General features: G+C 35.4%; 1 protein-coding gene across 1 annotated transcript in view; it reads left to right on the forward strand.

Moving 5' to 3' along the window:
- Positions 1–13,157, forward strand: part of LOC129248301 (alpha-tocopherol transfer protein-like) — a 59,062-nt gene extending 45,905 nt beyond the window's left edge. The window contains exons 2-8 of the mRNA XM_054887793.1: positions 8,162–8,379; positions 8,493–8,584; positions 11,317–11,470; positions 11,864–11,922; positions 11,998–12,243; positions 12,413–12,563; positions 12,655–13,157. Of these exons, the coding sequence (XP_054743768.1) occupies positions 8,193–8,379; positions 8,493–8,584; positions 11,317–11,470; positions 11,864–11,922; positions 11,998–12,243; positions 12,413–12,563; positions 12,655–12,701 (936 nt within the window). The 5' untranslated portion in view covers positions 8,162–8,192 and the 3' untranslated portion in view covers positions 12,702–13,157. The remainder of the gene's footprint in view (positions 1–8,161; positions 8,380–8,492; positions 8,585–11,316; positions 11,471–11,863; positions 11,923–11,997; positions 12,244–12,412; positions 12,564–12,654) is intronic.
- The last annotated feature ends 3,067 nt before the right edge of the window (positions 13,158–16,224 follow it).

The raw sequence follows: 16,224 nt of genomic DNA on the forward strand, positions 1-16,224 counted from the left end.
AAAGCCAATTATATACTCGTATAGTACAATATATATATTCCTTTTCAGATTTTGCGTTGTAACTATTCGCACAATTTGCAGATTTCACTTCGAGCTTTTTAATAATTATTAATCTAACGGAAATATATATTTTTTTATAAAAATATGATTTTATTTACTGAATCGTTTATGACTTAAGCCTTATCTGATTGTAAACCCGTCGCGTATCTCCATCAAAGGGTGATCTCTTCATCCTAGACGTGAAATGCCGATTGTGTGTGGCAGAACAGTAGGAAGAGGGCGGGTGGGTCTGAAACCTCGCTTAGTATCGAACGACTAGGACGGGTCCTTTCCGATCCTGACGGAGCTTACCCCAGCGCTCAACGTCATTTTATATAGTCATACCTATAAGCCGAAATTTCTTCGATAAGGCTCTACAAAGGTTAGGTTGTGTCTCTTAGGACCGGTTTTTTAGTGCTTGTTAGGCTTAGTTTGTCACTTAAACGAAATTTAAGTTTTTAAGCACAGTTTAATTTCAAACTTTGGGTTAGTTAGAGTTCAACTATCAGCTGTCTATCAACTATCGTCGGCTTTGGTTGCAAAAATTCAGTTGAGCGCATTCAAAATGTTCTTAAGTTTTTGGATAAAAAATGGATATTTTCTCTGCAAATTCAAAGTAACTATTGGTGACACAGAAATAAATGAAGCAGTTGCTATTACTGAGAAGAAAACGAGTCAATTTTAAATGAAAGGAGCACCCAGTGGTCTTAGGCATCTAGCTGCCGAACCCGGAGATTTACGGAAAAAGTGCTCAAGAGTCTTCTACTCTGAAAGCTCCCCACAGCTTCTGCAACGCGGGAGCGAGGGAGATATTAACATTTCTTTCGATAGTCAGAGTAGAGATGAAATCTCTTGGGTATGCAGGTAACATTTCTTTGATCTGGATTTCAGGACATAGGAACATAGAGGGAAATGCAATTGCTGATGAGCTTGCCAGGAAGTTGGTCTCAGAGGTCTTTTACCCTGTTAGCGGCATCACCCTAACTGTTGTTAAAGGGGAATTATTATTATTATTATTGATTAAAAAAAACATTAATATTAATATTAAAGAGGAATTGCACAACTTATTTCTCAAAAAAGCATAGAACAAAACGTTGTATCTCAAAGACTTCTGCCTGAAAAACACTAGCAGTATTCGGCAGTTTTAAGGAAATAGATAGATAAATTGGTTAATTTAGAGAAACCCTCTGCTTCGACTTCCGATTTCGAGTCAAATTTACTGACTCAAATCATTTTTATGTATTTCATGACAAAGGCTTTGTATGTACAAAGTAATTTTTTATTTGCAAAAAGTGCTTAACACCGTCAGCTAAAAAATTAAAAAAGAAATCAGCGGCATTTTTTAGTAACCTTGCACTTGAACTTTATTATATTAAAATTTAATAAGCTATAAAACTGCAAATCAATAATCTTTCTAGAAATTCTAATTATAATAAATAGTCCGCAGTATTGCGATGAAAATTAATTAATTTTTGTATTGTACAAAATTTAAAACTGGGATTTATAGGTTTTTGTTAGATAATGAAAAAAAATTAATATTAAAAAAAAAACAAAGAAAACTGGTAAAAACTGTTAAAAAAAATTGAGGAGTGTAAGCGGTCGTATATTTCAGCATAAATACAGGGTGGCTGATGGAAGCCGCTACCAAAAAAAAATTGAATAACTTTTTTTCTTTTTAAGTTATCTGTTCCATTTTTGTTTTAATTTGCAGATTGATCTTTAAAATTTATTAAAATGGATAACTGGGACATGCAAACAAGAATTTGGATAGTCCGCCGCTATCACGCACTGGAGTCCGTAGTTTTGGTACAGAGAGAGTACAGGCGGATGTTTGGCGGCGATCCCCCGAGCAGATGGACCATAATGAGACTGGTGAATAATTTTGCTGAGCAAGGAACAGTCGCAAGAAGGCCTTATCATCGAAACCCACCAGTTCGGACGGAGGAAACGATCGCTGCTGTAGCTGCAGCTATACAAAGCAATCCAAGGGTTTCAACAAGAAGCTTATCTGCTCAACTTGGTGTCAGCCGACAGTCTTTGCAAACAATAATGCACAAAGATTTAGACTTATTTCCCTACAAAAATCAAATGGTTAACAAACTGAATGCAGCAGACTTGCCGATTCGCTTGGAATTTTGCCAGAAGATCCTGCAAATGGTGGAAGAAGACTAAAACATGTTAAACTGCCTTTTCATGTCTGATGAGGCCCATTTCGATTTAAACGGCAATGTGAACAAACAAAATTGTCGAATATGGAGTACTTCTAACCCACAGATACTCCACGAGACGGAATTGCATCCTCTTCGCGTGACAGTGTGGTGTGCGGTTTCTTCACGCTGTATTGTCGGGCCTTATTTTTTTGAAGAAAATGGTCACACCGTTACGGTTACTGGAGACCGTTATTTGAAAATGCTGAAAGAATTTTTCTATCCAGAACTACGCCGAAAGAGAATTCCTTTCAACTCTGTGTGGTTTCAACAAGATGGGGCAACGTCTCACATAGCCCAGACTGTTATGACAGAGTTGAGACGAAAATTTCCCAATAAACTGATTTCAAGAAACTCCGAATTTCGTTGGCCCCCAGGTCGCCTGACCTTACTGCACCTGACTTTTTCTTGTGGGGTTTATGTAAACAAGAAGTTTATAAAACAAAGCCAACAAATTTGGATGAACTAAAACAATCCATTCGGGCAACAATTGCGGCTATTCCTGTCGCAACTCTCAAAGCAGCAATGAACAACTTTTTACTAAGATGCCGCACTTGTGTCAACGAGCATGGGGGGCATTTAAATTCAATTATTTTTAAAACTAGTTAAGCTACATTTAATAAAATTTAATGACCTTCAACTTGAAAAAAAAATAAATGAATTTCATACACTAAAAAAAAAGTTATTTGAGTTTCTTAATGTAGCAAAATTCATCAGCCACCCTGTATTAGATAATACAACCGTAGCGTAATATAAACAAACAATGGGAGTGGAGTGCATCGTCGTGATTTACGGCACTCGTGAAATTCAAATTCAGCAAATTGAGCAGAAATACTCTTTTTGTTTTTCTTAAATTAAAAATGTCTAGTTCTTGCGCAAATATGTTTGTAAGTATGTATGTATTTATGTCATAGCGAGCGGCTTTGATTACTCGCTCTTAAGAACTCGCACAAAATGCACTACGAGTGCCATTAATTAAATTTGTGTTTAAGTGAGTATTTTAACATTTTGTTCGCAGCTACTCATTCTCTAATTTGGTAAAAGAATGCATTATTTTGTATTCATAAATGCACACATACATGCATATACGTCTGCACACACAGTATTGGCGAAATTTAATTAATCTGTTTAATATTACTTATACAAATGTAGGCAAAAATTTTATGATGGTAAACAAAATATTCGTAAATTAAATAAATTAAAAGTTGTAATTCAAAAATTAAAAAAAAAAACAACTTAAACCCACTAAACAAAATGGGTAAAATTGAATTCGAATTCTATTCGTCAATTTTAGTACATCACAGCGACTTTGGACTCCACTCATCAGTATTTACAAACGCGTGTTTCACCAGATATAAATACTATTTCATGTAAAAATGTATTTTTTTCCATCTTGGCCAAAAATGGCAGGAAACAAGTATTCAGAGTAATTAAAAAAGATAAAAATTAGAATTGAACGAATAGAAGAAAAAAAGAAGAGCAACAGTAGCCGAATTAATCTGCAAAAATATCTTTCATATCGTAAAAGAACGAGAAAGTCAGGTTTGGAACCGCCAAAGTTCACCTCGACTGAAGTGTTTGAAAATAGAAGACTGACGAAGCTGAGTACCAATTGACACAAAATTAATCATACAATTTTGATTTTGAATAACTTTAGCTAAATAAAAAGAAAAAAAATGAGTTTGAGTCATGGAAACTTTTATTGTGACCTTAAAGCACTTTATTGCTTATTTGTTTGTATGCTGCGGCTATCACGTTTCAAGTGTCAAAAATGATCGACATACGACGCCATTTGCAAAAATTATAAATCTTCCAGTTAGAATAAGGCGTTTACGCGGACCAAAAAGAGAAAGACTGAATCCAATGTATTGGAAGTAACTGTAAAGCAACAAGGATAGAGTATAATCTATGTATGCATGGGAAAAGGATATTTGATGGTGTGACCCATGATGGAAAGAATAATGAGATGGCGCCTATCGTGGTACCGTTACTTTGCGCTTAGCGAATTTGCCAATGAGTTACGACGTTTTAGCACCAGTATGGCTAGACTACCATTTTCATAACTTGATTTATAATTTTTTTGTTATTATTTAGAACTAAACCTCCGAGAGTTCTTTCTTCATGACATTTTTCTAGCCTGATCTAATTAAAATGTAAGGTTTATAATTCTGTAAAATATACATTTTTTTTAATTAGTTCACTAATTCACTCAGTTTTATTTAGCTTTACTTGTTTTAACATCTGGTGGCATTGCCCGCGATTGCAGTTGTTATTGGTGTTCTTCTGCTTTCAGCAGTCAAATCTCTCTCTCACTACTGCAGTGTTGCCTAGCTTTGGATATAAAAACGCATTAAAATGCCCATTTAAAGAAAATAAAGTACCAAATTTTTATTGAATTACGTAAATAACTTTGTATGCGGGAGAAATTGTCTTTAAAATGTGCGTTTTTTAATAAATGTGTTATGGTTATGTACAATTTAATTTATGAGTTTTTTTTTGTTAAGAGAAACTCTTTTGTTAAGGGAACGACTGTTTTGCTATATTTGAGGTTATGTAACAAGATCCTTATCTACAATTTGTAAAAATGTCGTTATGGTTTCTTCAGTATTTTCTGGTATTTTTTGCTCATTTTTTCTACGAATACACCTCTTGAAGGCTTATGTCCCACGAAGGATTGAGGACCTCAAGAAACGATTACACTACTATGGTTTTAATTTGCATTCAGCAGATTCAAACGCTTGTTAAAATATGTAAAAAGATGTTCAAAGTTAAGAAGAGTTGAGAGAAGAAGATTTAATAATATTCTTGCATAACCTTAAAAGGAACAAAAAACTAAATTTGCACTTGCAAAATATCAAATTTTATAATATAAGATTCAACAAATTTTCATTAGCACTAAAATCTTCTCGGACTGACCTTTCTTAATAATACAGTTTTTATTAATATAACTTACAGTTGCAGCAGCTTTAAATAACACCGCACGTAAAAATTTTCGCATTATGGGTATGAAATAAATAAAAGCACTCAATTTATTGTGAAGGGCAAATGGTTGGTCATACTGCACAACTCAGCTAATTTGATGTCACGCACTCTCTATTGAGCGCAATCTTGTTTCTGATGCTTTCCATTTCAATTCAACCGGGCTATTCGGGTCATGTTCTCTGATTTCGATGTAACTTAAATATGTTGCTCTCTGGTCAAAATAATGAGACACGTATTTTTTTGTTCGCCCGAAAAAATTTTTTTTCAAGAGTTATCGGCAATTTTGTTTTTTGGCTCAAACTCGATTTTTTTTAATTATAATATATAAGAAAATTTTTTTTTAAATGCCCATAATTTAGTCAAAAATAAGCTGATTTGAATGATTCTGTGTTCAAAATAATCGTCGTTACTTACACGAGCGACTTCATGCAGAAACAATTGCAAAAAAGTAGTTGCCCGGTTGAATTGAAATGGAAAGCATCTTCTATCATTCTTGGTTGTGACCAATATCAGGCCGTTAGCCGGCTCTCAGCCAATCAGCTGGCGTAGTAGGGAAAATAAATCGGTTTGTGTACGAAAAAACTAAGAATGTGTTTGTGATACACAAAAAAAGAAAATTAACACAATGTCATTTCGTTGCCGTCTGAGTAAAGACCGATTGGACATGGTAGCCGAAGTTCCCCTCACAATTTTGATTTTGACTAAACCTCGTAAATCCGCCACAGTTTTCGTTAAGGCAAAGTGATTTTATATATCTCACTGACTGCAGTCTGAGCCATTTTTTTTATCTTTTAAGTCAATTATGAAGGGACGGGTGTCATCATTAGGCCTTTTATATTCGCTACTTCTCTGCTTCTCTCACTTGATGAAAAATATGCATGTGAAAGCAACATTAAAGATATCGAGCAAGATTCCCCACCAGCGAGTATGGTTATATGTACTTTATTTTGCAAATATTTTTCTTTTCTTCAGAATAAAATGAATTCTATTCCAGACGATATATTATAGTAATATCTTTGTATGAAAGGCTTCAAATTTTTATTTAAGAATATTTCAAATATAGCGGAAAACATTAAGAGATACATTTAATCCGTTGGAAACGGTTGACTTCTTGTAAAAAATAAAAAATGGCGCACTTAAGCTTCTCTGCAGTATTTTTCCAAAATCTGTTCTCCTCCACTAATTGCATTTTCTTGTACTAATTTCAGCAACTGAACGTATTGCTGACGCGTTGTTAAACTTTTTAACCTCGAACGAAAATTAACATATTTACAAGCAAAATTCTTAAAACAAAACAAAAACGCTTATACTCGTATTATATTAATATTTATATTTGTATTGGAGTCAAATGTGCTAATTTGAAATCTAATTTATTTTTCCTACTTCCATAGAATCCAAATAGTACAAGTAAGTTTTATTGGCTTGCCTTTTAAATCTTTAAATTTCGTTTATCCTCTTCCGTTTTATAGGAGTGTTTGGTGTTTGCTCATCAGTTTGATGTCACTTGCGCCCGGATGTATGCAACTTAAGAAGATAAGCAGAGCATTCATTCGTAGAGCATGGCGCTTTACTATATCTTTCATGTCCAATCTCCATACATATTTACAGTGGAAATTCCGTTCAAAATAACATTAACTGTTTTGATATTTCGGAGCAGTTTCAGAAATTGCAATTTAAAAATTTTTATTTGGCACTAATCAGCATAACAACCGTCTTTCAAATTAAAATTTTAATCAGAATTAATTGTGTCGGTAATCCAGATTAACGCCGCCGTCTGTCTAGACTAATATATAACTCTTATAAAATGTATGTAATTTGGTTCCGCGATAATTCGTATTTTTATCTTATCCGAACAACTTCGCTAATATTTTTCTAGTCATTCATGCTTGAAAAATCTACTCTACTCCTCGTGTTCATTATTCATATTTCGCTATAACTCGTAATTAACGAAATAATAAAAATTCGCAAATCGCTTTTAAACGTTACTTTGAGTTTTCGTTTTGCAAAAGTGCTTTAATTAATTTAACTCGTAATATTTTGATGGTCCCTTGGATTAGGAGTCGTTACGATTCCAGTGTATTTAAATTTTGCTTCCATTGCAAGGGTATTTCGGGAGTTTATTAACATCTCCAGGTGCTTCGATTTGAATTTTACTCTCTTAGATCTCTATTTTTTCTCTGCTTGCTTGTTGCGTAGCTTTTTATTTGAAATTCGAGTTAGTTAGAATTATTTCTAAGACAACGTTGGCACCTCTAGCGTGTGAGGGTTTGCAACCATGGAATTAAGCAAATAAATGAAATGAATTCTATAAGCTTTAGAGGCGTCCAAGTGTCAATACGTAATAATGCTTTGTCATCAGGGATTAATACTAATTTCAAAATGTTTGTCATCATTTAATTTTCTTTTAGATTTCTCGCTTAAAATTATTATAATTAACTGCGTATCTATGAACCTTTGAATTCCTAAGTATTTGGCAATACTAAAATTATAAAAAAAATTTAAAATATGAAAAAATAAAGAAAAAATTCAAATGTAGTGCTCACGTTTTAGCCAATACTGTACTTATATTATATATCAGGTACCTAATATGTAAGTATGTATTTGCTAGGATGACCGGTTCCACGTGTTGCATTATTCCATTATGTTTTGTTATGGCACGACAATAAAAGCGCAAACATCAGGTGCGGATCAGCCGCCAAGCTACACACTGATTACACCCATTTGTACTTAAAGCAGGGGAATTTTTTTGTATTGCCTATGTATTTAAAAATAAAAATTGCATGCAATTAAAATTATTATCCGCGAAATCTACACTTTATATTGCCTTTGAAGAATGAGAAGATTACAATTAACTACTCAACAAATAAATTTAAGCGTAAAACCAAACTTGTTGTTGCACCTTAATTTAATAATTATTTTATTTGTTTTAGCAGCATCTACACACAAACAACATCAATTGGCAATATGGTGAAGGCCGACAGCATACAGTACGATGACAATCAAGTGCCCTACATCGATTTGGGTACAGCAGTTATTCGCATGGAAAAAGAGGAGGCACCCGAGTGGGCGTTGGAGATAGCGCGTCAGGAATTGCGTGAGGTGCCAGAAATAATGGAACCGGCCATTAAGAAATTGCGTGAACTGATACAGGGTAAGTGTGTGCGTAGCAAGCAGCAAGCTGTGCTGAAAGCTGATGTGAAAGTTCTCTTAATTTCCATTCATCTGCGTAATTTTAATTTATTTCTTCTTCTCTTCAACGAACAGAAGAAAAGCACTTGAACCTGCCGCTAGATGATGAATATATGAAAATGTTCCTCCGCCCATGCCATTATTATCCGGAATCGGCGTTAAAGAGGGTAAGTTTTAGTGGATGTGAACGCAAGAGATTCAAAATTTGGGGGAAAATAAATCCATTATTTTCTCGGTAGTGATCTATATCTCGTAAAGTATGGATCAAACAAATTAAAGTTTATGCTCGTTGCTAAGAGGGCATTTCACACTAAAAAAATTATTTTGTTGTTTTTTGTTTGTTCCATTCAGTTGTGAGTGACAGGGTGTTAACAAAAGAAGCCAACAAAGAGAAAATTCGGTGCATTTTACAGATTTTCTTTGATAAAGGCGAAAATGCAAGCCAGGCTGCTGAAATTGTGAGTGGTGCTTATAGTGCCGACGCTGTAAGGGTTAATTATGTGCAATTTTGGTTTCGTCGTTTCCATTCAGTCATTTTTTACGTTAAAGAAAATGTCGATAAAATCACAGAAGTAATCACAGTTGGCCGGCATTTAAGTAGTCTTAGCATTGCTTAAGAAACTAAAGATTCACCATGAAACAGTTTTAAACAATTTTTCCAAAAATTTTACGCAAAAACAATGGATTTCTTGCTCCCTATTTTAGTTAGTGCTAGACTTTTAATAGCTAGAACATAAAGTGTTAAGGCGGAACATTTTTATTTGAAGCGATTCTAGTTGTTGTTGTTATTATAGCAGTAACTTTGCCCTATCAGTGTAGTGTAGTCACCGGTCTTCTTCGTCTAGTTCATCTAACAGTAGACCCAGGAAACTGCTCTTTCGACAGGTTAGGTTCAGAGGGAGAGAGGTGTTAGATGAGTTGGTTTGATGGGGCATGTGAAAAGGTGGTTAGTGTCGTGCCTTCACATGCTGGAGGTTTGGTATGTTGGGTATGTCGGGTTTGGTAGGTTTGGTATGTCGGGGCGATTCTGAATAGGTAAGAGTTTAACCTGGCTCAGTTTTCAGAAGGTAATAGTGCCAAGGTTAAGCGAGACTCTCGGGGAAGTTGGAGCTCTTTGTCTGCAATAGGTGGGGGTTGGACTCTGATGACTGCATTCGGGGGTCGGGAGCTTAAGGAGGCGGTAAGGGTCTCCCGATGAAAGTCGTTGATTGTCTGCCTCTACACTGTCCGATCCAGTAGTTGTCGGTCTGTTTTGTCCTGGATCTCGTCCGCGTAATTGAGAAAGTGCCTGACATGCCTGGGAGGTGGCTCAGGCTCAAGCAGGTGTCTGCATGGGTGGAACCTACGGTAACACCCTAATAGGAACTGCTTGCTGCTTTTTATACTATCATACTTTACAGGGAGGATATGGGCATGGTCATGTAGATGTTGTAGTGGGGACATCAGAAGACATCCTGTCTTAATGGCAGTGTTTTGATAAGTCTGTAGCTTCGTCCACTGCGAAAAGCGCAAACTAGCCCTGCCTAGTGTACCTCAAGCGATTGTAGTACTCTAAGACGGCCGTCATAGCCGAATGGGTTTGTGCGTGACTACTTGATTTACAAGATGGCGCAAAATTAATTATCCAATTAATTATTTCATTAATTAAAAAAAATATTTTGAGTGATTGAAATTTTTAATTTTACCTTACGCATTACTCGTCTGTTCGTATTCTGCAGCTGTCTACTACACAAGCATCAAATATGATTAACGTAAGATGCCATTTGCAAAAATTATAAATCTGCCAAATCTTCCGATAGGGGGATTAATTTTGCGCCACTTTGTATTTCTAGCAGAGTAGTGTTGTCATTTCCAATTTCTTTTTCTTTGGGGAAATAATTTCTTTCAGTGTACGTCGCAACCTTGTCCCCCCGCAAATTGTAAATTTATTCATTTCTAATAATGAAAATAAATATTTTTAATATTTTTTATTTTAAACTCCATTTATTACATACAATCTGTCATTTAAAAATAACATTCCCTATTACTTCTAGGTACAATTTAATTAGAAAAGAAAATTGACATTGAGTAAAAATTCTCAGTGGAATTCATTGCATAATTCTAAGCATTGTTTAACAAGAAGCAAGATTTATAATTTTATACATTTTACACCTCAAAATGTTGTATTCGCCATGCATTCTTTTACTCTATGCGAAGCAAAATTGTTGTCTAATAAATTATTGGCTCAAAAATTTCCATGAGTGGTAAGGCGATTGCTGTATCTCTGACTGATTTTGCCGATTTCTTCATGTATTGTTGAAAGTTTCAGGTCAGGGTGTAAAACATCGTTGCTTACAAACCCAATAATTGCGCACAGATTAAGCTCCGATTTGCATAGACCTTTTTGTATTTTTAAGCTAATCTCTCATGGCTGGTTTTTGTAGACATAAATTGCATGAACTTGAATTGCGCGTCTATAAGCCGAAATGTGTTAGGGAATCACAAAATTCATTTTCAATCTGCAACAAATCAAAAAGTACACAACCAATTGGAGTACCGTTTTTTTACTTTAAAACTTTTATATATTATATTTACTATCACTCTGCGTTAATCAAACTTTTCAATTATTTCCTGTTGCTATTGAAATTTTGAAAACAAAAGGAAGATGTTTCAAAAAACTGCTGTTTGTGTGTATGTTCGCTGTGTGCTAAACTCCACTAAACAGAAATAAACAGGCAATGCAAAAAAAAAAAAAATATATACATATGTGCTCTCTGAGTCGTATAACTTTGTTTGATTTGTTATTGTGTTGCTCGCTGCTTTTTCGTATACCCATACCTTTCTTTAATGGCACAGCAATGCATGCCGGATGCTTGTTAATGTTTTTTATTATCTAAAACAAACTTCTTTTTATATTTAGCTCAAAAACTTCTACCACATGAAGGCGAAATACGGTGCTCCCTGTGAGAACATTGTGCCCAGCAAACTTCGCAACGTTTTTGAAGAAGATCTGCTGACGCTCTTTCCCAACCGAGATCAACATGGGCGTCGAATACTTGCTCTGGAGGCTGGAAGTGAGTGTTTAAATTTTAGTCATTTAATAATTATAAAATAAAAAAAATCCAAATAAATAACTAAATAAAAAAGTTAAAAAACAATAACAACAAAATATCAATTAAATTTCTCATTAGAATCTTACAGTGAAATCATTTATAGATTGCATAGTGAGTGTTTTTTGTTGTTGAAGAGCAAAGCGTTGACTCAGTAGTCTGAAGTTATGAAATGCTCTCTTAACATTCGGCACTTCGTTTTGTATACGATGGAGATACTGTGTAGACTGTAGAGCTCTACAATTGTACATAAATATAATAGTATATTAAAAAAAAAATCTTTACGTAATTATTTGCTACTTTTTATTATTAAAAAATAATAACAAATTAATGCTTGTTTTTTGTTTTTATTCACAGAAAAATGGAAACCATCACGCGCCCCTGTCATTGATCTCTTCCGCACCATACAGCTAACAGTGAGTGTGCTGCTCTCTTCGAATCTCATTTTCGAAATCTTTTATTTAACAAATTTCTCCTACTTCCACCACCAGGTTTTGGGTTCCATGGCCGAACCGCTATCGCAGATTTGCGGTGCTCTAGTCATTATCGATATGGAGGACCTACCCATGAGTCACGTGATGCAGTTTACACCCTCTTTCGCTGCCATGCTGCTGGACTATGTACAAGAATGTATTTGCATGCGTCTGAAGGCGGTGCATATAGTTAATAATTCATATATTTTCAATATGCTATTTGCTATCTTCAAGCCATTCATACGCGAGAAGCTGCGGAAGCGGGTAAGAAAAAAGTGAACAAAATACTATTACGAAGCACAAGGGATGCAGATAAAAAATGAATAAAAGAATAATAAAAAAAAATTATATTTTGATAAAAGTTGCAAATGCTGTGCAGTTGTAATGTTTTGCTTTTTTTATTGATTGTAAAAATGCGGTTTCTTTGTTTTAGATTTTCTTCCATGGCAAGGATTGGAAGTCGCTGACGTCGCATATCGATAAGAACGCGCTGCCTGTGAAATATGGTGGCACGGGTACTTGGGAACCGCCTTCCGGCAAGTTGTTGGGCGACTTCTTCGAATGTTACTCAGCTGATTATGAATGTAAGACGCAGTTATTTTCACATAATTTTTTTTTTTGTTGCCTTTTTGCACTATATTTTGTTGTTTAATTTTGCTTTTATCTCCTTTGCAGTGGCGGACTCTTACGGCTACACAGAAGACTATAAAATGAAGAAATAGTGCAGAGTACCCGTGCCCCTACTGTACTCCTACACACATACACACACATATATATATATCTAAAATTGAATTCAAAATGTTTTTGGTACTAGTTTTGCTTTCTGTTGTTGTAAATACATAGCAATTTTGTATTTGTGTTTAATTATTTTTTATAGTTAACTGATGTGATATTGAAGAATTCTTTAGTGAAACTATGTACAACCAGAAAGGTGTTGTGAGTGTATATTTTATGAAAAAAAATTCTAATGCTTGCCAATATGCACCATTTTACCTTCAAAAACAAAGGAAAAGAAAGAACAAAAATAGAAACAAAATAGTAAATGTTCAGTACGATTAATGAAATTTGTTAATTTTTTAGAGTCTAGTTAATAGGTTAAGACTTTTGGTGATGTTTGTAAAATAGAAAAAATAAATAAAATATAAATAAAATTATTAAAGAGTGAACAAAACAGCTTGTGCACGTCTTTTAAGTTCTCTCAGCTACGCACGTTTCGGTCCTGCATTTCTGACAGAGATAACACTGTGAGAGAAAAAGTCTAGGAGCGCAATAATTATAATTGAGAATGAAATTATTAGACCCGTTAAAGCTTCTTCCGTTCTCAGGTCTAATTAAATGCTAAATTTTAGTCTCCGTGTTTTTCGAAAAAGGGGAAGAAAGGTTAAAACGTCCTGGGGGAATCGCAGTGAATGGGTAAAAATGCAAACAGGTGGCATTTACGCTCAAAACAAACACATTTCCAGCTACTGATTTAAACAACGTAACCAATGCCCAAGATAATAACGTTGAGTTCCATGGTATACACTTGGATAGACGCCTTGCCTGGAAGAGACACATTTTTGTCAAAATGTTAAAGGGTGTTTTTTTTAATAGCTTGAGAACTTAAAATGGCAATACAAAACATGGTTAACATGGATGGTTAAAATTATTTTTTGTATTCTAATCTGATAGATATTTCATAGCCTTTAGTCGATATCCGGCATGTGTCCGCGGCGGCTATGAGTTGCATGGTCCATTCGATTAGTTCAATAAATCAATTATTAAGTGCGCTGTATGGCAAGTTGCGTCGTCTTGTTGGCAACAAATGTCGTCGATGTTTGGCTGATTAATTTTTGGAAAAAAAAATTCAGTCAACATGGCTCGATAGCACTCGCCCTTCATCGTAACGGCAGCTCCTTCCTCATTTCGAAAGAAAGAAGACCAATTATGCCGCCAGTGCTCTATGAACTTTGCGAGCAGATTTTTTTTTTAAGTAAATTTTCACAATTTGGAGACGTTGTTCGGGCATTAAACGATTCATGATGACTTACCAAACCTTACTGAACAGAAATACCAACACAGTTTGCTGTTCTCAGCTGCCCATAGTTACCGATATTGAAAAATCCCATGCAGCAAAAAAAAAACACTCGAAATAAACAAATTTGAAAAATGCACACTCAAATTGGTTAATATACCTGAAATGTGTATTAAAATTAAACTACGGAGTCCTACTATAAAAATCCATAATAAAGCCAATATAGACGCTTGGTGGCCCCTGTCCGGCTTCTAAAACAGAGAAGGCATGGACTTCGATCCAACGACTCTCTCCATGCCCCTTGTTTCCATGCCATCAAGAGTCGTATTTGAGAAGAGATACAGTGTAGTGCTGCCAGAGGCTCAGGTGTCAAACTAAGAAAATGAGCCCGGCAAACACTGTTTTCGCATTTTCACGGATGGCTCCAGGACCGAACATGGTCCCGTCTCTGGGGTCTACGTGGAATCCAGCAGTTCAAGAAGCGATGAACTTTGTTGTGGAAAACCGATGGAGAGGCAGATCTCTATGTGTCTGCAGCGAAAGTCAAGCTGCGCTTATGGTCTTAGACAGCCCCCAACCACATCAGGGGTAGTCGAGTCCTGTAAATCCAGGCTAGCCGATAGACATAATAGCCTGATGCTAACAGCGGTTCCGGGACACGTGGGTATCGTGAGTAACGAGACCTCTGACTCCTTAGCTAAGATGGGCTCTGAGACCAACTTCTTTGGTCCAGAGCCCGTTTTGCCACTGCCTTCTGGGGCCATCAAAGTCACGGTTAGCAAATGGGTTACTACAACCCACAAGCGAGCTTGGCAGGCTGAGAGAGGCAGCAGATGGACTAAACTGATGTTACCTGTCATGTCTGACTGTCGCAAACCCTTCTGTCATTAAGCAAAAGGGACTGCAGACGGCTGGTTGGACTGATGATGGGCCACTTTCTATGGGCGAAGCACATGGAAAAGGTAGGCATCGCAGACAGTGCACTCTGCCCAGCTTGTGAAGGGGAGGATGAGGCGGTGGAACGCTTTCTGTGCGGGGTAGAACTTCGCTAGAATCAGGCTTGAGGTCTTTGGCACTGATGTGTTAAGAAGCGACCATCTTGGCTCCTTGGCACTACAAGATCTACTCCGATTTCTTCGGAGATCGGGTAGATTTAAAGAAAATTAAAAGGGAATCCAAAGTTAGTATAACTGATTTAATTAATGTCTGAGTGTTGCACTTGCTAGTTGTTCCGGCAAAAAAAAAAAACGCAGGGTGAACAGCTTTAGGAAGGGCACAAGCTATTCTACTTGTAGCTACTTGAAACTTGCCCTTTGTTATACTAAAATTCAATGAGTTATACAACTGCATATTCAGAAAAATTCTACAAATTCTGTTTAAAAAGTTGAAAGTTGTAATGAATTAAAAAAAAAAATTAAAATTTTGTACGAAGTGTGAAACCTTCAGTAATGTGGCTTTTGTTGTAGTATGAACTTTATTAAAAAAATAGTGGTGTGTTTATAAATTTCGAATTTACGTTCTCTGCTCATACTATTTCCTCTCATGTACACCCCTTTGGAAATTTATCAATACACCACTATTTTTTTGTTTAATTCGTAAATTAGAATTTACGTTCTCGGGTATAGGTACGAATAAAAAGTGGTGAGGGCAAATACTAGCATCGATATCACAGGAAGAGTATACAATATTGGGCCTTAGAGAGTGGATTTCGATCGGATTATCGAGGTGTGACACCCTCCATTATTTGAGGGTAGCCTTCGATAGTAATAGTAATAATAATAATAATAATAATATTAATACCAAAGAATTTGTTTTTGTTACAAGTTCTCTGTAAATAAATTCCTTTGCTTATTTCAGCCGTTAATGAATAATATCAAATTGAACGCCTAAATGTATGCCATGTTTTCACGTCTTGCTCTATCACATTGAGTTTGGCGCCAATGGAGCCAAGCAATGCAGGAAATAGTGCAGACACAAACCAAATTGTTTAAGTGAGGTGACCAGAATATTTAATTACACACAGATCTGATTATAGTTAGTTGTGCAAAGAATTTAATTAAAAGATTATAATATCAAACAAGTTAGCTGATGCGTCTAATAAATTTTATGGAAAAACATATATAGGTAACTTTTTAATTGCTTGGTTACTTGGCAAGGAAACTTTGATTTGCAGAAAAATTATTTGAATTTGTCAGATAATACACCATTTCGTCAAATTCATTGACTAATTT

The sequence above is a fragment of the Anastrepha obliqua genome, chromosome 5, assembly GCF_027943255.1.
Source record: "Anastrepha obliqua isolate idAnaObli1 chromosome 5, idAnaObli1_1.0, whole genome shotgun sequence".
Classification (NCBI taxonomy): Eukaryota; Metazoa; Arthropoda; class Insecta; order Diptera; family Tephritidae; genus Anastrepha; species Anastrepha obliqua.